This window comes from Leptopilina boulardi, unplaced genomic scaffold, assembly GCF_019393585.1.
Source record: "Leptopilina boulardi isolate dan_hultmark-lab unplaced genomic scaffold, ZJU_Lbou_2.1 LbouV2_330, whole genome shotgun sequence".
Lineage (NCBI taxonomy): Eukaryota > Metazoa > Arthropoda > Insecta > Hymenoptera > Figitidae > Leptopilina > Leptopilina boulardi.
In genome coordinates this window covers 3436571-3461801 of record NW_026137897.1, presented here as the reverse complement: position 1 = coordinate 3461801, position 25231 = coordinate 3436571, and the positions used below count along the sequence as shown (strand labels likewise).

The following is a 25231-nucleotide window of genomic DNA, read 5'->3' as shown; positions in this document are numbered from 1 at the left end:
ATCATCGACAATTTTTTTCTCTCCCTATATATATATATAGCCCTCCTCTGGATTGATCATATAGTTGTGTGGATATTTATTCGGAGTCAGAAAAAGTGAGAATGCAGTATGATAATTGACGCATCAATTTTCCTCTTGTCGAGAGAAATTTTCACTCGCTCGGGAGAAATGAATTAAATTTATTTTTTTTTTCTAGATTATCAGCGCGCACACTTTTGTTAATAGCTCAAGAGCCCTCTTTACCTTGGAGCAGTGAAGCTTTTCTTAATTCAAGAAATAGCGGAAATAACGAGCCGAACGCTCAAGTAAAGGTAACAGCAATATAGATAAAGGTTGTTGAGAGATGCAGATGAAAGAGGAGATAGAGGGTCGGATAATATAAAAGAATATAAAGATAAAAGACGATTCTTTTAAGCATTAACGACTGATTGCGAAATACCAGTCGTGAAGTGATATTTTCTCGCACTGCGAGTGCTGTTGGGAACAAAATGATTTTCTCCTGAGAACTTCTAGCGAATTTCCTTTATTTTTATTCAACTTTTTAAAAAAAGGTATTCTTTTCATTTATATAATTTCTAGAGAATTATTTTTTTTGTTTTCTTTTTAGTCACAAAATTCTGTAAAATTTTTTAAAATTTCCAATTATCTCAGATGTAGTATATTCTTACTTTATGTTTTTCATCTTTCCTCAATATGCTCCTCTTCCTTATTAAATTTGTAAAAATCTCTCAATAAATCATAAGAAAAAGTTTGCAAAAATTTTCCATCTCTTCTTCTATATTTTTCTTTATATTTTCTCCATACGTTTTTCCCCTCCAAATATTCATATTTTAAAACCTTCATCATTTCCCCCATATGGTGAATATTTTCGCTTAATTTTGTTATTCTCTATATATTTACTTTGTTCAATATTTTCCTAAATTTTTTCATTTTCTCAACTGTTATTATATATTTTGACGTCGTAAAATGATCTACATGAAAAATTACAATATTCATGCAAAAAAATGTTATGAAATCCAGTAAAGTTAAATATATTCGATAAATAAATTAAAATTTATTTTATTTAATTTAAAATTTTTTTAAGTTATCCTAAAATTCCAACTTTAATCTCTCCTCGGGAAATAACTTTTTCATGTTCTTTTCTGACATAAGGCCTTATTTTTAAAATTATTTCTTCTAATAATAAAAATTACGTAATTATAAAAAGAAATGTACTGGTTCTTCATTCAACATTTTTGAATAATAATTAAGATTTACTTATTTCTTAGCTGTAGCTGCTATGGATTAAAGTTAATATTTTTCATTAAATGTAGCAAATATTTATTAGCTGCAACGGCAAATAATATATATTTATAATAATATTTATCTTCATTTTAAAAAAAAATTTCATTTAGAACATAACAAATATTCAGATGGAAAAACCTCTCTGCAAATGAAAAATGAAAATAGACGACTGTGAATTTGTGATTATTGAGAGCATGACAATAGAATAAATTGATCTGTCAACGCATTTTAAAAAAGTTGCATCTCCCGCAAGGATGGGGGAGAAAGTAGATTCGTAAATGTGAAAATAAAACGTCATCTTATGTAGGTAAACGTTATCTTTCTTCGTATATAGAAAAAGAATGTCCACCTCTTGGTCCAAGTTTTCCACATTTACTTTATCCATTTCGGACGCTTCTATCTATAAACAAGTCGAGGAAAGAAGAAAAAAACACACGAAAAAGAAGGGATCGAAGGGGGAGGGAGAAAAAGTGGCAAACGAAGAAAATGTGGGAAGGGGAAGTTCCCGAACTTTAAAAATCTCTCAAACAATTCCAGTGGAAACTCGCTTCTAGCGAGTGGTGAAGTAAATCTCCGAGCACGTAGCTCAGTGTTGGCGAGACGGGAGCACCAAGTGCAAAGAGATATGTCTCATTCTGCCTTCTTCCTTCTTAATAAATTCTCAGAGAGGAGTTAAACTAATTAGAGGTACACTCGTGGAATTTTAAATAAAATCACTTATCCTCGAGAGGAACGAAGAAGGCAAGAGGTAGTATGAACGCAAGTCAGAGAGAAAGAAAGAATGGGGGCTGTTGGCTGCATGAGGTGGGTGTGTTGCTTGCTTGAAACGTGGAAGGCTGAGAAATTCGTGCACCTTGAAAACTTTCTAGCGATAACCTCAGCTCTGGGATGTATATATCAAGCTAAGCGCGGAAAGGGTAAATAGAAAAGCGTGTAGCAGCTGTGGTAAAAATGAAACTTAACTCCCAGAGAATCACTTCTTCAAGGAATATACACTATACACAGTTGTGCCAACTCAAATGCAACTACTTTCGACTTTTTAATTTCATTTCAAAGATCTTAATCATTTCGTTTAAATTTACAGTCTTGCGTTTCAAATGTTCGTTGCACTATAGAAGAAATTCGAGACTTTCCAGAATCCTAAAGAAATCTTTTCAAACTTTATTCCAAAAGAACCGGGTCTTTTATCAAAATAATAATTAACTTTATTCGGCTTCAGGATATTAACAGTTTCTTAATAAAACGTCAAATAATAAAATTGTAATATCTATTACAAGTTTTTTTTTAACTTTCCTTCCTTTACACTTTTTCAGGATTTTACTTTCCACCTTGCTCCTTAACCCATCACTTGACACCTGCTACACATACATACATTATTCACGATTTCTTCATCCCTGTAAATCCTCTTACTTTACACCGTTTGCTTTCTTTCTTTTTTTAGATTACAATTATTATCACAATTTTCAACTGGCCTAATTCTTATATAACCTAATTCCAAGTTGACATAATCCTTCTTCAGTTCAATTTTTAATTACCCATTATTATTTTTTATTTAAATTCATATCACAATGGACGGTTATTTCAAATCAAAAAAATTATTCCGAATGAGAATTAATTTAAATGACGATTATGTCAAATTAGGATTAGATTTATAAAAAGAATAAATAATACAGATTAGGTCATCCAGTGATAACGACAATCGAATTCATATATTAGACCAATTTAAAGAATATTAATGCGCCTATTAGTTCACTAATTTAAATGAATTAAAATTTACATTTAGAGAAAAGGATTAAGCAATATGTTACAACGTAAGATTAACGCAATGCCAACGTATAAGGACTAAAATAACGATTTTAAAATGCTAATTTTCTCAAGGGCAATAATATTCTAGAGAAAAGTAATTTTCATAGAAATGTTGAGCTTTAGGCTACAATTTCTCGAAAATACATTATTCACACACAAGCTGGAACCATTCCAATGAATAATGCAACCCACGTTCTGTGGTAAATAAAAGGACATTTCAACTTATATGATAGCTTTCTATTTGAAATAGAATATTCTACATTCCGACTATTTATTCAGTCCTAGATACAAATTTTGAAATTCGCAAACTCCATTTATACCTAACAAAAATAATGCCGTTTAAATATCTTTTAAAGTTTTTAATATAAAGAATTAGATTTAAAAAAAAAAATATTCCTCGAAAACGATAAAAGAACAAGTACATTTCGATAAAAGACTATTTAGAGAAAAAAGTAGAAACTTCACTGAACGAGCAATGTTCGAAAAATAAATATCAGAGTAAAGATCCAGTAATTTGCAGTTTAGTAAACTATTTGAAACAAGAGGATATGGAGCTGGAGAGTAGAGTAGAAGTCGAATGTCTTAGAATTTGTGGAAAAAGCAACAACGAATGGAATGCAGTTTGAGAGAAAAAGCCGAAGGAAACTCTCGAGCGATACCACAGTTCCAACGCTATAAGACATAGTATAGAAGAAACAAAGGAAGCTTCCTCTGACTCCTTTTTGGTGGTCCTGCACAGAATTGGAAGCAACTATCCAATTTCCAAGAAAACGAGGAAAAGGCGGAGAAGAACGTGTGCGAGAAAAGAAAAAGAGAGAGAGAGAGAGAGAAAGATGGTGGTGGTACCGGAGAACGCGAGCACATATAGGGGTTAGAAGAAGAAGAAGATGAGGAGGAGGGTTGAATTCTAGCTGAGCGGTCCAGCGAGTCGGAAACTCTACCTCCTTCAGAGAGAAACCCTTGAAAGATTTGATAAACGCTGACTCGCGCGTCACTCGTGCTCATCTTACCAAAAAGCAGGACCCATCCTCCACTCTCTCTCTTTCCCTAGAATTATGATTTCCTATGACCCCTGCCAACTTTTCAGCAAACCCTTCCTCCCCAATCCTCGCTACACAATTCTCATTTTTACAAACCAGGTCACGAAAACTTTCAGGACATAAAAGTATTCACCAATGTCATGCACAATAAAAACATATACAATATAAATTTTTTTATTTTCTATCGTCAAATAAAAATGTCACAATTCTTTTGTTTGAGGGAAATACATGGTTTTAAAAATCAACATGTAAAAAATTGGGGTCGTAATAAATGATGGAATTAGACAATTTATAGGATGTGAAAGTTTAGAATCATTTATCACAGTGGAAATTTTTATTTCTCTACTATTTTAAAAAAAATTTATCTTTAAGTGCAACTCATATAGTTTCAACCTATTTGGAGCGTTGGGTCAGTAAGACCTGTTATGTCGTGTATCTCCGTCCTTCAAATTTTTTTCTTTTATCTCCTTTAAAATATTTAATTAGATTTTCATCTATCAACAAAATTTTAATTGTCTCTATCAAAATTTGTTTGACACAACCAAAATTAGAAAAAAAGGATTTTTGTTGTCCTAACTAATGTTTGATTGGAACAACTAAAATTTTGTTGATTCAACAAAAAAAATTTGGTTGCTTAAATACCAACCAAACGTTTGGTTGTCAATACCAAACCCTTTTTTCAGTGTACAATTATATTTTGTTTGCTCCATTTCGGAATAGCAAAAATATTTTTGGGAAGATGGATGTTGCTTTTTTGGTGACCACTAGGTAGGTTTATCTTACAATATAATAGAGAAAACGTCTGGGAATCTGTACAATGCAATTCTTAGGAAGAAAATAGCAGAGACGTGGAAAAGTGATGTCTATACCACACGTGTTGTATTAGTGCGGAGGCAAAACGTTCACCGAAAGCTTCAAGCACTATCCCAAGCTGACAAAGCTCTTCCGCGGTTCGACGAACGCAAGTTATTCCCATCAAGCCATCCCTTCCTATCTCATTTCGCGAATGCAGATTGCACGATTCTCCTTGTCCTCTCTCGTCCTTTTCTCTCTCTCTCTCTCTCTCTTTCTCACACACATACACACGCTACCTCTTCCTATTTTCCAATCTTTCTCCTCGACTTCTCTACCTTTGGAAAATCGTTTTCCGTCTGGCATCTCATTCCCAGAAAATAATTCAAAAATTCTCGACATTATGTAACATGACAGGACTTAAATTGAACACAGGATTAATACTAAACCCCATTAAAAAAATGTTTTGAAAAAACATTCCAAAGATTATAACTTTAATCCAAAAGAAAATCGCGCTTTCAAAATTTTATTTAATTTCCAATATTTTTTTTGAAGTGAGAACATCGAAAAGCACTTTAACTGCATAAAAAAAATTACACAAGAATATCGGTATTTTTTTACAGCTACATAAATTACACGAATTTGAAATGTTCTGCCTGAACTAAAATTGACTTTTACTACTTACAAATTAAATTACATTTTCAATGAAGCATGCGTTTTTTTTTATTTTCACGATTTCTGGAAATCAGCAAGAAAAAGGTATACGGGTAAAAGAAGAAGGGAAAAAGAAACCCACTAATAAGGTAGTACCAGCATGTCTCTTTAAAAGAGAGATATATATTTACACCGTGTGAACCTGACTGTTTGCTTCTCCAGCTCAGTGCTCGTGCACTCTTAAGTTTCTCAAATTGTACGAGGTACTGAAGAGAGAGCTCTACGATATTCGTTGTAACGAGCGTCTTTTTCGTACGCTATTAACTATTATTTCCTTTTAGGAAGCTAAATCAAAAATTTCTTTTAAAACTCAAAAGTATTAAGAAAGTTTAATATTCTTAAATCCTTCTATACTAAACACTAATTTTTATTCCTTGCAAATAATTCACCTATATAATATTATCTTCGTAAAGAATTATTATTTTACCCTGAAACGATATTGTCTATAAATTATGAACAATAGAAATATTTGAAATTTTTGTATGGAAATTATTAAGTTTTTTTTAATTGATTGTGAGAAATATGAGATACCATGAAAAAGAAAAAGTTACAAAATTTTCCATATCATGGTAGTTTCGTGGTAAACAAAATAATTAAAGTATTGATCCAAATGTAAAAGAGAAAATTTTCCACAGGCCTGAAAGCAGTAAACAGAGATATAAACTTGTTGACAAAAACGAGTGGTTATGTAGGGATTTTACTAATGAAAAAACTAAAAATGTAGGAATTTTCCAATCCTCTATAAATTTACTTCTTTGGCTAGAGAAAGATCATTTTTCATTTCCATCCGTCGATGTAAAAAATTATGCATTGAATAATTTCTGCTAATTCGTAATAAATTAAATTCTCTTTTAATTTTATTAATTTATATGTAGCAGAAATTCTGAGATAAAGTAAATGTTATTTTATCTCTTATTTTAGGTGATAGACTGAATAAATGAACTTCACTCTGTTTTAAATGTATTTATTTCGATCTATGTTGGGTGCCAACGAAATGACAACTGTCTTTGCAAAAGAATGTGTGAAAACGAAGACCTTACAAAACAGTGAAAATCACGAATATTACCAACAATTTACGAATATTCACGAATAAAAATAGCATATTTTTGAGTTTTTAAAAGTTTTATGTTTCAGATGTACCGTAAAGTACATCGTACATTAATAAGGGTACTTTATGACAGGATTAGGATAGCGATCCTTTACATAGATATAGTAATTCATGGTACTAAAAGTTTATCTTTTTAAATCCATATAAATAATACCTAAATTTTGAAAGGATTTCAAATATTTGCACCTTTTCAAGAATAATTTTTATTATTTAATGAAACGTGACAAAAATTTGAAGACATCTGGCATAAGAAATTTTCCAAATTGTTCGTACAAAGTTACACAAAATACTGACTAATTTCATAATGTGGAAAATTTTCTTCTTCCTTTTCCGAATTCCCTCTACTTCAACCTTATCTGTCCCCTTTTTCCTTTATCTGAATTCTTATAATATAATTCTTCTTCAACCAAACCTTTCCTGTTTATTTTCGATGACATCATCTATTGTTTCATAACAAACTCAAGTAAATTTTAATTTTTTTTTCGACATAATCCATGAATGACAGTGGAAAGTATAAACAAGTTTAACCCATAAAAATGACAATTTAGATGTAACGAAACTTCTAATTGACTAAGAAGAAGGGGGTAGATAAACATTGAGTGGTAGAAAAAGAAACGTGAAGCGAATAGATGTTCACTGATTGGCTGCCTTCGATATAGAGAGGATACGTGACCGCTGAATGGTTACTTGAGTCATGAGGAGGAGGAAATTGATGAACTGAAGAGAGAAAGGACCACCACAACTACTGAGTGGAAGATGAAGTAGTGAGGGATAAACGTGACCACTGATTGACTGTCCAACATATGGAAGGAGTTCATTGGTGTCTCTTGGTATATATTTAGTGCTCAAACCAAACACTCGAGTACTAAATAATGTCAGAAATTAGCCGGACAAATTTTAGAGTGTTTCCAACGTTACAAAGTGTTAAATGTTATATTATTAAATTTAAGGGATTAAACCAGAGGTAGAATTTTCAAAAAATCGAAAATTTTTTTTCCTTAAAAAAATTCTTTTAATTTTCTAGAATAAGGAACAATTGGTTTATTTTGATCGGAAAATAGTAGCTATTCTAATGTAAATGAAGAAAAATTTTTTATTTTGTTCCAGATTAACTTTTGCAACCTATGTGCTGCGTGCAGTAAAGCCTCTCCAATAAAAACCATCTTCGAAGAACGGCCGTAACTCTGCCATTTTGTAACTTTTTTAAATAAAAAAAAAAATATTTTTACAAACATAAAAATATGCCTAATTTTTCATTATTATTAATAATAAATAATTAAAATGTTATTTTTCAACAATTTATATTAAATTTCAATAAAAACTAGTAATTGTCAAAATTTATAATTAATAATTGTTGAAAATTATTAATATAAGTAAAATTTATAATAAAAATTATATAAAATTAATAATTAAACAATTAAAATTTAATACAATTTAACAATAATTAAATTATATCGATATTTAACAATAAATAATTATAAATAATTAAAATTTTTAATAATTACAACTACAATTTGTAGGTTAGGTTAAGTTATTATACAAATTAGTTAAAATTAACAATAATTATAGAAAATTATAAATAAATTCAATCTAAGCAATGAATTATTCTTAAAAATCGTCGTGGAACCAAAATTCAAAAAAGGTTATGTAAATTAAGTCAAATAATAATTGTTAATAACCAATTATAATAAAAATTATTATTGTTTATAAGAAAAAATTAATCTAATTGTAAAAAAATGCAAAATATAAAAGATCTCCCCTTCTTTGAGATTTTATCCCTACTTTTTGGAAATCTGTTTTTTTAAGGGACAACCCACAAAAAGTCTAAATTTTGAGTGGGGATAGACCCTTAAAAACGCATGTTTGCGTAAGTCAGTAACTCATTCAAAAATTTTACAGTCATTCAAAAAGTTATTTCAACATTCAAATTTCTACATACAAACTCAAAAGAGTCATTCAAAAGTCATTTCCCACATTCAAATTCACATACACTAATTCAAATCAAAATTCTAAAAAGTTATTCATTTATTCCAAATTCTAAATTTATTCAAATTTTATATTTTCAAGTTTCAAAAGTTTAGTGATTTTTCTACAATTATTACCGAATCAGAAATTATCAAGGAAGGACGATTAATCGAAAATATTTTTTTCATCTTCAGGGAAAATTATCTTTGATAAATAAAAAAGTAAATTTTTAAAATTATAATTACTATCTTCTCTTTATTTCTTTTTGAAAACTTCTTTCACTTTCTAAAAATCTTTCACAATTTCCCAATTCCAAAGAATACTGCCGTATTAAAGCTGGCGGTTATTCTTTAAAATTGTATAATTTTACCTATGTGATTCCAAATTATTTTAACCTTTGATTCCAAAATTTGTTAACGTCACTTTATATAGACAAATTTTACTCCTTATATTATGTATTTCCTTAATTTTTTAATTATCTATAAGAAAATTCAATAGAAATAAAATAATCAAAATCAATTCCCAAGCTATTGGATGAGAATCCAGGCTTAAAATTGTAATAAATTTTTATAACTATAATTTTAATTTGAAATATAAATATTAAATTATTATTATTTGTTATAAAAATTTATAAAATATTATTTATATTGCATTACGTAACAGTGTCGAAAAAATTGATTATCATCAATAATATTGTAACGAGAAAATATTTCTTGACGTCATTTTGAGAAATAAATTATTAAATAACCTAGGATAAGGATAAAAGGTCAATAGTTAGCCCCTGCGACTTTATATCGATCATAGTGCTAATAGTTCGATATATTGTCGCATTACCAAAAAATTACCGGGTCCGTTCCTCACTCTTTGTTCGTACGTCATATGGTGTGTCTGGAGTATATCTCCTTGTTTGAATTTATAGTTTATAATCATTATATGTATTTCTTATTTGGATCAATTAAATATTTGACAATTGTATTTGAAGACCGACATTATCCGAATTGAGTATTTTATTGTGGAAAGAAATGTAAGGAAAAGAGTCGATAATTGATCTTAAAGAAGTAAGTGGTAAATGTATCTTTTATTTGATCTTTTGTAATAAATTTTGTGTTCCTGGAAGTCGGTTAATCTTTTATTTTTGTATTTGGGTTTACCAACTTCCCTCCCTGTGATCTTAAAGTCTTTTGATAATTTTAATTAATAAATTAAGTGACATCAGCATGCAAATTATATTATTTTATTTATCGTCAAAAAGAGCCCGTTCGCGCTGGGTATGGAATAATTTTATATATTTCTTGCAAGTTTGATCATTTATACTTATTTAATATATTTTCTTTTAAAATACAAATTATTTTTTCTCAATATAATTAGTGTAACTGAAATAAATTATACTCATTATTATTGAACAAGAATATCATCCAATAATTGGATTAGATGAAGAACGGACTGAATCGACAATTCGATAATCGCAAATTCAGTATAAACTCCATCCCAAAGCGATTTCTAGAGCTTCAACTATAATAGTCTAGTGCTATATGGGGATTCGCACCTCATGATAATACGACAAAACCGCGGTATAAGGCTAGTGTGTGAAACTCGATCGTAGAACGAAATGGGAGTACCATTATATCTGTATCGAGTTATAATAGCCCTCGTGTTAAATCGCATGAGAGGCAAATCGCTCGGAACTAACGTCAAACCCCACACTCCCCCCTTCTAAATGCCTGGCAGCAGCCAAGCCCTTCTCACCCCTTTCGTCTTTGGTTCATATTTACGATGGAGAATAAAGCTTTTTGTCCGGAATTTCATGCGATGTTAGATCAATTTTCATTAAAGAATTCAGGGGAATGTAGATGATTTAATATCCGTTTCACTCATCCTAACAACCCTATAAATTTTCAAGTTCAATCAAGAGTGTATTAATTAAATTTGGCCAAGTTTTGTTTTTTAATCATTCTAAAAAAAAGAGGAAATTGTTTTTTTCAAATATAATAATTCTTCTCACGCATATTATTGTGTTAACATTTTTTTTTCCGAAAAATAAGTGACGCACGAAAGATATATTTTTCATATCTCTTTTTCCACGAGAATTATTTCCATTTCATTGTGCATGCAAAATGCGCGGTGAATTAAATTATGCATTAAAATCACAAGATTTATAAGAACATTAGTGGCAACGACCATATAATGACCATTTTATTTTGTTATTCCCCTCCATCTTTAAATTAAGATTTATATTTTTTTAAATTGAGATAAAAAAAAGAAAATAATTTCCCTTCTTTATAAGCGGAAACCGAAAGGTTTTGTCTCGCAATAATTATTTAACAGCACTCAATATAATTACCAAACTATTAGAAGTAATTAGATTCCGGGCGGGGTAAATTGAATGGCTCGTACCGAGGGAGTTATTTAAGCTCTTATCTACTTCTGAAGGAATAAAGTTAGGAATGGGTGACGGCAGGAGATAATTACCAAGGAATCTAACGACTATTTTCCAAGTTTACTGCTGTCGATCGGGAGCATTATTTCACGAGGTGAATAATGTTTGGTTTCCTTTCCTTTTGCAATAGGGTGCGAGAAGAGATGCTCGAAAGGGTGGATTTGTGAAGGTCGAAAAAGGCAAAAGGAAAAGGGACATTGATATGAAGGGTGTGAAATTGATCCTCAAGGATTGCGATTTACCTTTCAGAGAATTTCATTCAATCTTTGACTTAACAAGATTTATCCATGATCCTGTTGTCGGGAATAGCAGGGTACAAAACCCCCCTCTAAACCCATCAAATACTCATTTCAACAAAACTTGAACCGAAATCTCAATCTTGGGAATTCTTTTCTCGATGGCCTGATTTTGTATAAAAGATGACACAAATAAAAACAAATTTTATGGAAGAATAAAAGTTGTTATTTTTGAAAATACAAGAGAAAAAATTGTTCCAAGATATTTTTTTACATAAATTATCCCAAGGATACCAAATCGTAAAACAAAACTTATTTCAAAGAATGACTTTTTAATACTTTTATGTTGTTTCTAAAAAAAAAAAAAAGTGAAGAAAACTATCAAGTGTGAAAAAAACTGCGAGACCGCTAGAAAATTTTAATCACAGAAGGTGAGTGAAGAGGAAGCAATGCAACGTGACCCGAGGGAGTCGAAACAAACTCTCGAACGCAGAATATACACGCGCGGCTGGAGTCCTGACAAAACAAAACTTGATTGGGTAGAGTTAGCCTTGTATGCACCTCGGTGTGTTGCGGTACAATCAGAGTATGGTACGAACAAGGCGACATCAAAGAGCCAACTCTTGACTCGTTTTCAGTACCTTTTCCATGCCGTTTCATTCACATTTGCACACACGCCTCAAACGACAGTCCAGACATGTTCAAAAAGCCATCCCAATTGCGGTCCTTGGAGCTTAGATGGGTCTAACTTTAAATCCTCAAAGAACACACGGAAATCATTTATGAATTTTAATTCATACTTATCGTTATAAAATGTCATTAGAAATAATCTCTAATGTCCACAAAGTGAATATGGAAAATGTTTTTCATTCATTTCTGACAATAATAATAAATTGATGTTACATCCGGAAAATTCAATTCTTGTATCCAAGAGAAAAATACGAAATAATCAAATTGTGAGAAATCTATTTAAATCTAAAGGAATTATTTCTTTTGGAAGATTCTAATCTTAAAATCATGGCAAATATTTGTAACAATCATTGAGTATCAAAATATTAAAGATTGTAAATTTTCAAATATATCATAAAGTTTTCAGAACAAAAAACTATATGTGGAACATCAACGAAATTTACAAATATTCGCCTAGAAATGGGCCTGGCGCCAGATAGCTTAAAAACCCATTAAGACTATTAAACAATGTATGATTATAAATAATTAATACTTTTAAACAATTTTGACTATTATTGAAAAATTAGGTTATATTATTTTAAATTGATTAAAAATTAATAATAATTAATGCAAATTATAAACAAATCAACCTTAAAAATTGTAACTTCGACAATAATTAATCTATTTTTCAAAATTCAAAAAAATTTAAGCAAAATATCCACTTTTCATCAATTTTCCCTCAACATTACTAACTCAAAAATTGTAGTAGGGAAAAACCCTTAAAAACCTATGTTTCTGTAAAATCTCCCGTTAATCAAGTTATTCAAGTTACTCAGTCATTCCTTCAATCTTCAAACTAAAAATTTCAAAATGTCTCAAGTCAAAAACTATTAAATTTTCTAAATTCTAATTTCATTGCTTCTATTGTGTTATTCCTTATTTTTTATATTTTCTAAATTCAATTGAAAGAAATAATCAAATCGTTTCCGAGATATTGGATGAGAATCCAGGCTCAAAAATGTATAATTAAATTTTAATAATGATAATAATAATTGGAAGTTTCAATAATTTTCAATTGTTCTTATTTGTTATAAAATTTTTTTAATTATTTATGTTACATTACGTAACACAGGCGGTTATTCATCAAATGAATATTTTTATTCTTAATTGCTTCCAATTTTATAAATACCTTTCTTTCCTAAATCCGTTAAGTTTATAATTGTCTTAGTTAACAAATTTTATTCTTCGAAAAATTTGTAATTCCTTATTTTATTTTCATATTCAATTAAATTCCAATTAAAACCATTCCATTCTTATAAAACAACTAACAATAAATTATCACTATAAACTTTATCAAAAACAGTGAAATTCTTATTTTAAAAAAACAGCAATTTCCTTTGTTGTATTTCTTTCCACTATAGTAAATAATTATTTAAATAAATCAAAGCAGGAGCGACAAAATTGGAGTCATCATAAATTAACAAAATTACTCCAACGATAAATTCTCGATTCCTACTTTGTTGCCCAAATTGCAAATTTTGATGCGAAAAAAGTTATTTGAACGATTTGAAAGCGAAATCTGACAAAGCAATTATTTTTAAATAACAATTGAATTATTTAGTTAAAATTTAAAATGGCAAAATTTGTCGCTTGAATAATTCAGTCTATTTATGATGATTTCGATTTTATCAATTACAATTAAAATTATTTAAATATTAATTTCAAATAATTAATGTTAAAACCTAGTAAAGTAAATGATGTTTTATTAACAATATTTTGTAAAAATATTCTAATATTTAATGAAACCGTATAAAATCAATGGCAATTGATATTTACCCAATGTAAAGATAGATAACTAATAAAAATTTCGATAAAAGGTAAGGTAATCAATAAACAATAAAAAAAACTGAAACGAACAATAAAAAATAAAAATGATCATATTTTCAGTTCATTTATATATATATGGTCGTAAAGTTTTGGCAATTTTGGATGACTCAATAATAAGATCGGTTGACCGATCAGACTTGCCATTTCGTTCGGCAGAAAGTACATTTCGCTAAATCACGTTTGGAGAATGCGGTTAAGCGCAACGTTCGACAACGAGTAGCCATAAATTGTGTACAATCACTAATAGTGTGGGTGCTACGAACTAAACCACATTTTCGTGGAAACGAAAATTCCCAATGTCTGGGTAAGTCCAATTGTATTATGTCAAATGTTCGATCAAGTAATTATTTCATGAGAAATACCACAATTTTTCTGTTCACTGGTATGAAACATAAAATTTCTTATTTAAAAGAATCTATAAAATTCTACTATAAAATTTTCAAGTCGAATGAACACATAAAGGCGAACTCTATTCATATTGAATCATATATAATATATATCTATATATACCAGTATTTTTATATGAAATTTTTATTTAGAAAAATATCACTGAATTCAAAGACACATTATCCACATAAATGTAGAAATATTTTATTTATATAAATAAAAACAAATCATTTATCAATAATATGACGTAACATTTTAATAATAATTTTAAGAATATTTGTAACTTTGAAAATTCATTTAAAAAGTGAATCTTGGCTCCCTACTCTCAAGATACGCTCATGCAAAATCATCCCTTGCTAAGGCTGGGCCTAAAAGACCCAATGACATCTTTTTTTCGATAAGATTTTCTTGTTTTTCATATATCCAATCATTGATCTTTTCTAATTTCCCACTCTAAAAATATTCATTCATAAACTTGCAATCGTCTTAAAAAACTAAGAAGGGATAGCAATATAAAAACTAAAGACCCTAATGAAAAAGTCAGTAGTTTTTTATTCTTTATACCAAGGGTTCAAGGTTCCAATTTAAACGAGTTTTCAACTCATTCCATCAATTATAAATAAACTGAAAAATTAAGTAATTTTATTGTATATTAATTACATTTCTCCTCTCATCTAAATTATTTTTACTTGTCATACTTCTAGTTCCTAAGGATTAATGTCGTGTTGTAGGATATAACACAACGTTAATTAAATATTCATAAAAAATATGAAAAACATTTTTTGTACAATACAAACAGATTTGACCTGAAAATATTTCCTAATTATTTTAAAGCTTCACAATTTTTTTTCTGCTACGTCAGTATAAAAGAGAGATGTTCTCTCTCGTTAACGTCAAGGTCACGTCGACATTGCAGAATTTTAATGGTGCCTGAAATGAATCTCAAATGTACTTGGGATGCATATAGTGAAATCACAGAACCCAGCGAAAACTAGGTGAGTTTTGTCGAAGCCCCGGAGAATCGAAATGTAACCTATAAAGCGCTGAGCGGTTTCTACGAGAGAGAGAGAGAGAGAGAGAGAGAGAGAGAGAGAGAGAGCGAGAAAGGGGGGGAGAGGGGCAGACAGGAAATTACGTCTCCGGACATCCGCTGGAGCACTCCATAGAACGAACGGTCCTATAGGAGCAGGGGCAACGACGCTCTTGACTTGGCTACGTTAGAGTTCAGAGGTCAAAAGGAAGAACGACTTCCGCGTTTGGAAGCGACATGCTTTCAAAAGAAGCAATACGTAGCGCACGGCAACGCGTTGAATAATACAACAAAAAAAATTGTTCTCACACTCCAAGAAATATCCACTTTTTAAGGAAACAGGGGAGGATTTTTTATATCAAAATTCATGTTAAGGAATCTTATCAAATTTCAAATCTTTTCAAAACTTTTCTTTTATCAAAACATATAAATTTTTTGGCAAGTGTTGAGAAAAGAAAAATAATTCTTTTATATTCTATGTGTATTTTAAATAATTTTTTTAATTATACGGAAATAAAGGATAATCGGATTAATATAGAACTAACAAATATGGTTGTGCTAACGATTTAGCTGATACAGCAAAAATATTTGCTATTGTAGCTAATATTTGCAACATTTGATGAAAAGTATTAGCTTTAATTTTTAAAAAGTCTACTTAAAAAAATTTACATAAAAGTACATATTTTGTGAAAATGTAAATAAAGATATAATCTAAAATTTTTACTAAGAAAATTAATAAAAAAATTTCAAGAAGTTTACTTAAGCATTAACGTTTTAGATCCTTGCGCTGTCGCTTTCAATAGACTCGAGCCTCCTTAAACTTTCTAACAGAAACTTTTTTATGGTTACGTCCAAAGTAAGGATTTAACTATTTTCAGTTACCAAATGGCAATAACGAGTTGATGTAAAAGTTCTTCAATAGATGTTAAAAGCAATTCAATAACGCGGAAAATTAATGGGTCAGATCTAATTCTTATTTTTCAAAGAATTGCCTTTTGTTAAGAGACGAGATATATGTGTTAAGAGAGAACGTAGATGAAAGGATGAAGTTGAATTTGAAGATTTCCTTTTATCTGCGGGGATGGTTTTTGGTAAGGGGGATTTTAAGCAGTACTGCACCAACAATCGAGACATTCAAGGCTCTAAACGCTTCCGGACAAAAGCAAGTACGTCACATCGAAAATGTTCCACTCACCTTGGATTTCCACGAAGTGCGGCGTGGTGCAGAGCGTTGAAGCCATTGTTGTTTGTAAGGGTGATGTCTGCTGCATGGTCCAACAACAGAGCCAGCATGTCATCTCGTTTCTTGGAGATTGCGTCGTGCAGCGGAGTGTCTCCTTCGGAGTCCTGTGGAAATAGAAAAAAAAATTTCTCTTTAAAATGCTTTCTTGCATCTTTCGCGACATTTTCTCTTTAACAATAGAACATGACCGAACAATGAATTTTGACATAAATACAGATTTTTTTCCTCATTTATTACAAAATAAATGGTGTAAGGTAAATCACAGTAACAATTTTTGGTCCTAAAATTCAGATCAAATTATAAAACGTTCTGATAGAATAAGTGTGTCACGTCATAGTGACTTATTTAACAATAAATAAATTATTAGTAGTATTAAAATGTTGAAAAAAACAGAGTCAGTATTATTCGGCAGTTAAAAAGTAAAGTTTAGTAATCAACGCAGTTAAAAACTATATACATCAGATTTAGTTTCATCATTCACTGAAAGATCTCGTCAAAACAAATTTATAAACACGACAGCAAAGAGACTCAAAGGTCGCTGATCATTATCAGAGGATGATAAAACCGAACAAATTGATGCAACTGACAGAAAATATTCAAGGTAAAGAATAATCAAATTCAGTAACTCTTAAGGCCAGGTCAGGAGAAGGGTAGAGGAGAGTAGCGGTAGAGAAGGAATAGGACTAATTACGTTAGAAATAATATGAAAAAGAAGGGCAGTATTAAATTAGACAGTGAGGTAAAAAGGACGACCAGAGGAGCTCTTGAAGGAAGTGGAAGTAAGTTGTCTAAAAAGAGACGGGTTCTCACTAGTGTCAGCAATGTAAATACAATATCATTTTCAATAACTTTAAATAATACGGTACAAGGTCCGTATATTTAAAGTGAAGACGATCGTTGCTTTATTATGATAAGCGATCTAAGCTATATTGATGGCGATAGGATTACTCCTGGTATTGCCACAAATAAAATAATTTTAATTTAAATAATATTGTTTTCAATTTGTTATGTATATACATACGTTTATATAAACTATAAAGTGTATTAATAGTGTATATTAATTATTAAATAAAAAATTAACGATATTCAAAGTATAATTTCCTTTCACTAACCTTCCAGTCACATTTCTACCACTTGCTTTCAAATGTTCCGGTTAATACCAATATTATAAATAATAAATTATTTATTATAAATTAATAGAGTAGAAAAAATTTAAATAAATATTAAAATTAGGACAAAACAAGTGGTTTCAACTTGATCAACATTATTTGGATAATTTTAAGAAATAATACGAAAAGTATAATTTTTTGTTACCTAAAATTCGTACCAAAGTACAACTGTCATGAACGGTATTAAAATTACAAAAAAGTTTAGGACTTGATTTTTTGATTTCACAATTGTTACCTACTTTAGGTATCAAAAAATGACCCTAATTTTCATATAATTTCTAAAAATGATCCAAATACTGCAAATCAAGTCGATACCATTTTTAAATATAAGAATGTTGCAATCGAAATTGATACATTTATAGAAATTGTATACACAATACAAGAAACCATCTGATATTTACTTTAGAGAGAGCTTAAATTCGATATTGTAATTTTTTAAATTAAATCACTTAATCTCACTTCTACATATTTTAAATATTTTTGAGTTATTTAAAAAAACTGAAAAGTTAAAATTACTGCCAACTCTCATATTTTCATGAGAAAGCGGAAATATCGTAAACATGGAACTCATGCATCATGTGGAAGAGACATAACTGTCACAGTACACTGTGGTGTCTCGTAAAGCAAACAGAAAATACGAAAAATGTAAACAGATCTCTACTGTACAAATTTCAATGAAATTGATCATATGCAATTTTAAATTAAAATATTCAATTCTCTTTACATTTAGAACAGCATATTATTTGTCAGATATTCTTTAATTAAAACCATCACTTTAGAACGAATACAATATTTTTCTACGGATATTCAATTTGATTTAAATGAATAAGATTTTTTAAAATTGCTTTTAAACTAGTTTCTCAATTAATCTAAAAATATTTAGACGTTAGTCAACAATCTAAAATTAGTATTCAAATTTCTAATCCGAATCATCATTTTTTTCAGTATTGAATATTTTACATAACTTTCTTAATTCTTCATATTTTTTATGTTAGTTTTGCACTAATTCTTATAATAAAGCTTTAGTATTCTCGACTTTAAAAAAGTGTTTTAAAATTTTCAATAGAAAAAATTTTAGCGATTTATTAGTTTCCATGCAAAGCAATATAAAGCTTTCTATTTTCCTAACCGCAACATTGAATTGACTATTGTCCGTTTTGCTAATCTGATAAAGGATTTATAATCGGTGACCTCAAAAGCTTTTTGAATCCAATTCGTATGGAAATAAGGGAGCTTTTCAATTTTTCTATATATATCTTTGTGGGGTTCTTTCAAATGTGATAAAAAATTATATCGATCAATAACTTTTTAAATCAATTTAAATTTTTAAAAAATGTTTTTTATTTGCATCCTTGAGTTTAAAAAAAAATATTTCGGGGAAAATAACACAAATTCATATAAGAGTCTTTGCTATTGATTAGCGAAATCACTGGTTGGATATTGTTTGTCCCAGTTTTCAGTCAGTTTCTGATAAATAGGAATGCCGAATACCGTCGAATGCAATATTGGTGTTTACCTTTTGCAGTGATATAACCAACCAGCTACTCAATAATTCATTTTCATTAGTTGATTAATTTTGCAAATAGTACGAATTGTCTATTTTTTTCAACGTCTGTTATGTACCGCGCAACCGAATATTGATGCTGTATTTACTAATAGCTTATTGCTCCATATCTATGCTAGACGCTATTTTTCACGAGAAAAGAATTATTTCATATTTGCTGGCATTGCTTTTTGTTCCATTTTCAATTTTCCTTTTATTCATTTCATTTTTTTAAAAAAATTATATTGTGATGTAAAATTTACAAATCGCAAAAAATTATTTATGTTTTCAATATATCACGTCACCGTAACTTTAATATTCATATTATAAGAATTCTTAAATCTATACCGAGTTGCGTTTTTCTTGCGACAAACACCCGTGTTTTTGTTACGCATCTAAATACCTTTCTCTTAAATGTAAAACTTCCGCCCTTTTGTCGCGTAACTAAACATCTTTCTTTTATATATAAAAGACCCCTGCGTTTTGTATCCTCCTACGTCTATATACTGTATTTCTAAAATAGAAACGAGAAACCTTTTATGACACTAGACGAGCACACACTCCGACGAAACAAAATGCTCTCTTTCTAATTTTCCTTATGTGCTAAAATCAGACGATCCCCTGTAGTATCGCTACATTAGAAGAGCACAGACGCTCCGATTATGTAATGACGAGTGTAATAAATGCTCTCTTTCTAATTTTCCTATTCGACGAACCCCTGTGGTATCACCACATTAGAAGAGCACAGACAGCTCTTCTACAGCTACGAATAACCGTAGTCGTACTCTTTCTATTCTGTATTAGAACGGTACACACCCCTTCTTTAACGTTCATCTGAGAGAGAAGGACTCAACTTTGGCTTCCAAAATTAGGGTGAAAAATATATAGCACGCAATAAAATTTTATCTATTCTCTTACGAAAATTCAGTATAACAGGACCACATTTTCACGGAGAGACCAGTTCTGAAATCCTCTTCATCGTATTACATCAAGCTCATTTTTGGTACCAGTCGACGTCTTCTAGTTCAAGTGCATAATTTTCTTATACGAAAGTTAAAGTCAAGTGACAAAACCCTCTACATTAAACGAGGATCTTTTCTTCTCATTATATTGGGCAATTATCCATTCTTCCTTTTATTTGGAAGAGACTCATTATGGGGAGTTTTATCACGCCTAATAGAACTCCGGACCTGCGGTTATACCTGGGCCCGTCAACCTTCCTGACGTCATAAACTCATGCTGGTACCAGCTTTTTTCCTGTGACAGCAGTGGTTCTTTTTTCTTTCAACACACCTACTACTGAATTTTAAGGTAAGTCTTTTATATTCTTACTCCTAAATTTTTCTAAACTTGTCGTATATTTGTAGTAACCCTTGCATTCCTTGTTGCAGTGGAAGGCTGACTTCCCCTTATTTCAAGAATGGTTGCTTCAGGATACTCTCTCTCTCTCTCTAAGATCAATTTTATAACTCTAAATGTTTGTCTAAATAAATTTGTAACCTTGTCATTAAAAATCACTATTCTCTTTCTTCCCTGTACCCTTAGCTCAGAGCCTTCTGCTCTGTAAATGAAACAGGAATTCACTGAATCACCGAGCGGCTATAAATAAAATAAAATATTATTTCGTTAGTTATTTCTCTATTTGAGACGTAACAAAAATATAAATTAACTTCTTCTTATTCCTAACACCGATTTTCCAATATCAACAACTGGTACTTCTGTTAATTTATATTTAAACATTTTATTAAGTTGAATTTTTGAATTAACATTATTTCAAATAAGCGTTCTTTGATTTTCGGATTAAAAATATTTTTTTACCAACAAATTTCTTTTCTCAATCTTCTCGACTGTGTCTGTAGATTGAGATGAAAAAAAATTCTTATCACTACTTTGAAATTTTTTTTTTTTTGACGTTTATTCTTTTATCACTTTTTCAGTACTGTGTCCTTAACCGTTGTTCTCCAGAACCGTTGCGAGCTAGAGAGATCAAAGATACTCAAAGTTAGAGAGGATTAAAAGGTAAATGTTTGTCATTAAATACAGGTTCTATTGAATCCTCTTTTTTTCTTAAATTGCTCCTTGAACGAACGACTTTCGATTCTCATCAAGATTGTTTTATAGTACGTCAAAGACGAGCGAATCATCTCTCTTGGTATATGTCAGAACGACCCAAATTGCATCGTTGCGTCTCTCTTTGTGCAAAAGCACGTTCACCACCAGCTGTTTCATCCTTCACTTCACGTTGTATTCCCTCTTTCTAGTTCCGCTCGTTCTCCTTCGTAAAGTTGAAACTGCAAACGAGAGATACTTGGTATCGGACATAGACCTTAAAGCTGTAGCACGAGCTCTTTCGTTTTCTCTCTTTCTCCCTTTCTTTACGGAAACGCCTAGTAAGGGAGAGGCTTTGGATAACGACCTAGACTTGGAATACCTCTTAGGTTGTAGGCGCATTTCTCCGTAAATGCGAAATTCAAGTAGATTCTTCTCATGTGGTTTAAAGAAAACCTCCACTACTCTGTATACGTATTTGCTCTGAACAATTCCACGTTTAATTAAATCGAAACCATTAACCAACAAAGTCATTTTCTATAATTGTTTCTCTAATGTAACTTTCAGAAACTGTTAATTGCACTTTACATTTTAAATGTCATGTTTATTTTTGCCAGATTACGTTTCAAAATTATAAACCTCTGAATAGTAAAATCACTGTTACTTCTGTACATTTTTCCCAGTTTCTTTATATATAGAATATAGTTTCGATAATTTAAAATTTTAAAAGTTGGCAAATATTTTAACTGATTTATTTGAATGTTCAAAATTTCAAAGATTATGTTGCGTCTCAGAAGGAGATTTTATTTTAAACGTGTCTCATTTACGAAGCGGAAGGCTTCGAAGGGAACAGGTAGGAAATAAAATGAACCAAAGGTTTGTTTATTTTTCACTTTTACAAATATCTCTCGTAGAAATTGTCAGGTTGATTTTTGTCTAAATATCTGATCCCACTGAAAGCAGAATCAAACACTTAGAACTCAGAAATTAGATTTCTAGAGTAAAATATAAATCGGAATGACTAACTTTAATTTAAAATGTGATTTTTGTTCCTCCTGAAGTCAATCGGTTAAGAAACACCCCAAGATTGGCGACTTGCTGGTCCAAGACTGGCAAACCCCAAAATTGGTAAGAAACTTGCAAATGGTTATGATGACCTAAAGTTGGCGGAAAAATGGCTCAAGTCGACAAACCCCAATATTGGTGGTAGAATGGCTTGAGATTGTTAAAGAACCATCGTTGGCGGAGGAATGGCTCAAGGTTGTCGAAGGTTCCAAGAAAAACTGCCTCAAAGCTGGCAAGATCCGAATGGAGCAAAACTGGCTCAAAGCTGGCGGAGATCCCAATAAAGTAAACTGGCTCAAGCCTGGTGAACACCAAAAGGGCAAAACTGGTCCAAAGCTGTCGAAGATCCCAAAACAGTGAAACTGGCTCAAGACTGGCAATTGACGTTGAACTTGAATAACTTCTTGAATAAGAGTTAATACTGCTCCCTGAGCAGGAGATATATTTGAGCGTAGACATTTGATGAAGAAACTTTCTAGCAGAGGTATAACTTGAATTTTCTTGAAGGGGTTGGTCAGAATCACGCGATTACAATATCATATTTGGTCATCTTCATATACTTATTTTTAATAGAATCGAGGGCTTGTGGCACGTGTGAAAAACAGGGGTTCGTCGTGACAGAGGTCGATAATTTGCAGACATACTGTGTTATATAAATATCTTTGTTTCCTAAATTTGTTAAAACTACTTATAATTGTCTTTTCTACCAAATTTTATCCTTTAAAAACGTTTCCTTATTTTACTTTCATATTTAATAGAATCTAATTAAAATCATTCCCGAATTATTGGATGAGAATCCAGACTAAAAAATTAAATTAATACAATAATTATAATTAAATTTTATCTCTTAATTATTTTTATTGTATAAAATAATTATTTGCGTTACATGAAGTAACACGCATAAAATTCTGACTGCCATGCTAATTCAATGTGAGTCAGAAGTTTGTGTGTTGTTTTATTTTTCAGCGGCTCATATATTTTTCATTACATTTGGAACACAAATTTTTCAATATTTTTAACTATTTAATTATTATCGTTAGTCGACTTTAAAAAAATTAGAATCGTTGATGAAAATTACGAAAAAATCTCTAATGATTCGGAAAAGTAACTGATTATAAAATATATTTGTTTTGAGAAACAAAGTCATAGCTGAGACAGTGTTACTTTATTTGTACATCCTTATAGTTTACTTTCTCAGATTCATCAGAATATTTTAAGGCTGTATATAGTGTTTATTTTATGCTTTAGACAGGCATCTTAAGGTTCTCATTAGCCTACCTCGTCACCTACAGTTGTCAGATGAGTGACTAGAGGAGGCCTTTCTCAGAGCAAAATTAGTTATGTCAATATTTGCGAAGCGGTGCAATCAACCCGCTTCGAAATCTTGTTCCTTGTATCTCTACCCCCTAAAACCTTCAACATCAATCGACCTCTCTGATTTATATTAGGTCCTTTTCTTTGTTGATGTATTTATACTTCTTTTGTACTTTTAGCCAAATGTTTTGCTACTTTTTTATCATATCTTTTTTTTAAAAAAATAATTGCGTCAATTATCATTTTTTTTTTAAACTATTATGAAGAGTATATTTTTAACGTGTTTTCAATTTATTCTTACCCTTGAATCCAAAATTTGTTAAAATTAATCGTACACAGAAAATTAAAAGACATTAAAATAAGCTGCAACGCTTATTATTTTAATGCCTTTTAATTATCTGTGTACAATTGAAATTTTCATTATTTTTCTAATTATTTGTATTTGTTAAAAAAATTTTAAAATTATTTGTGTTACATTACGTAAAAGTGGGTTAGTTTTTTTATTTTCTACTTTTCCAATAATCGAAAAATGAATACTTTCTCATTTATAATGAGAATGTAAAAATTTATCCAATTTTCAAAATGAAATTTTTATCACATATTAAATCAATAAAATTCTGATGAGGAAATCGTTACCGGTTATATATATGTTCCTTTCCCTAAATGCTAAAAAATTAAAATAATTAAACACATCTTTGGTAGATCAATTCCAATCATATCAAAAGTTTGACCTTGACTTTTATTAATTGTCATTGCAACTCCTAACTTCATTGAAATTAAATTTCTATCAGATACACTGGAAAAAAATGGTATTGAATCAAGAAAACCTATTAACTTGTCAGTATTTGATTAAATATTTTCTTGATCCAAGAAACTGTTACTCGTTTGAAATAAATTTTCTTTGAATTAAAATGAGTGGATAATACGGACAAGTAAATGGTTTTCTAAAATCAATGATAATTTTATTTCAGTGCATAGTGCAGAGTCTAGAAATATTTGATAATAATTTATACAATCGGTGTATGTGGGGTAGATCTGGTTCTTCAGTTATTTTTGCACAATTACTGTTTAATGTTGATTAAATGAAATTTTGCAAAATAGAATCCAATTGAAAAAGGTTGACCCTGCCGGAATAATAAAACAATAAATTTGAATAAAAACGACAAGAGTTGCTTTTAAGGAACTGCTTTAAAGAGTTGAAGGACACATTATGCAAGGGAGTATAATTTCATTGCAGAGAACGCGCCAGGTGGACGTGACAAATGCTATGGGCGAAAATTCGTGAAATCTTCCATCTATGTAGATGTAAATGTAGATGAGTGCACGTATGGTCCTAGGTCATGTGTACCCAGCTAACCCAACACAAACCCCGGTCAGTTGAGTACATGGCATTACACTCGTATGCGCGTGCATAATGCCACGTTTATGCCTGACATTCATCATTAGCTCGGTAATTTATGTTGAACACGAATGGTTCGCGACCATGCTAATTA

The 25231-nt window shown here is 30.4% G+C and overlaps 1 protein-coding gene across 1 annotated transcript in view; it reads right to left on the bottom strand.

Annotated features, from left to right (window-relative positions):
* Window positions 1-25231, bottom strand: part of LOC127285259 (E3 ubiquitin-protein ligase MIB1) — a 490224-nt gene that overhangs the window by 375211 nt on the left and 89782 nt on the right. Inside the window, exon 9 of the mRNA XM_051311173.1 lies at window positions 16551-16702. Within this exon, the coding sequence (XP_051167130.1) occupies window positions 16551-16702 (152 nt within the window). The remainder of the gene's footprint in view (window positions 1-16550; window positions 16703-25231) is intronic.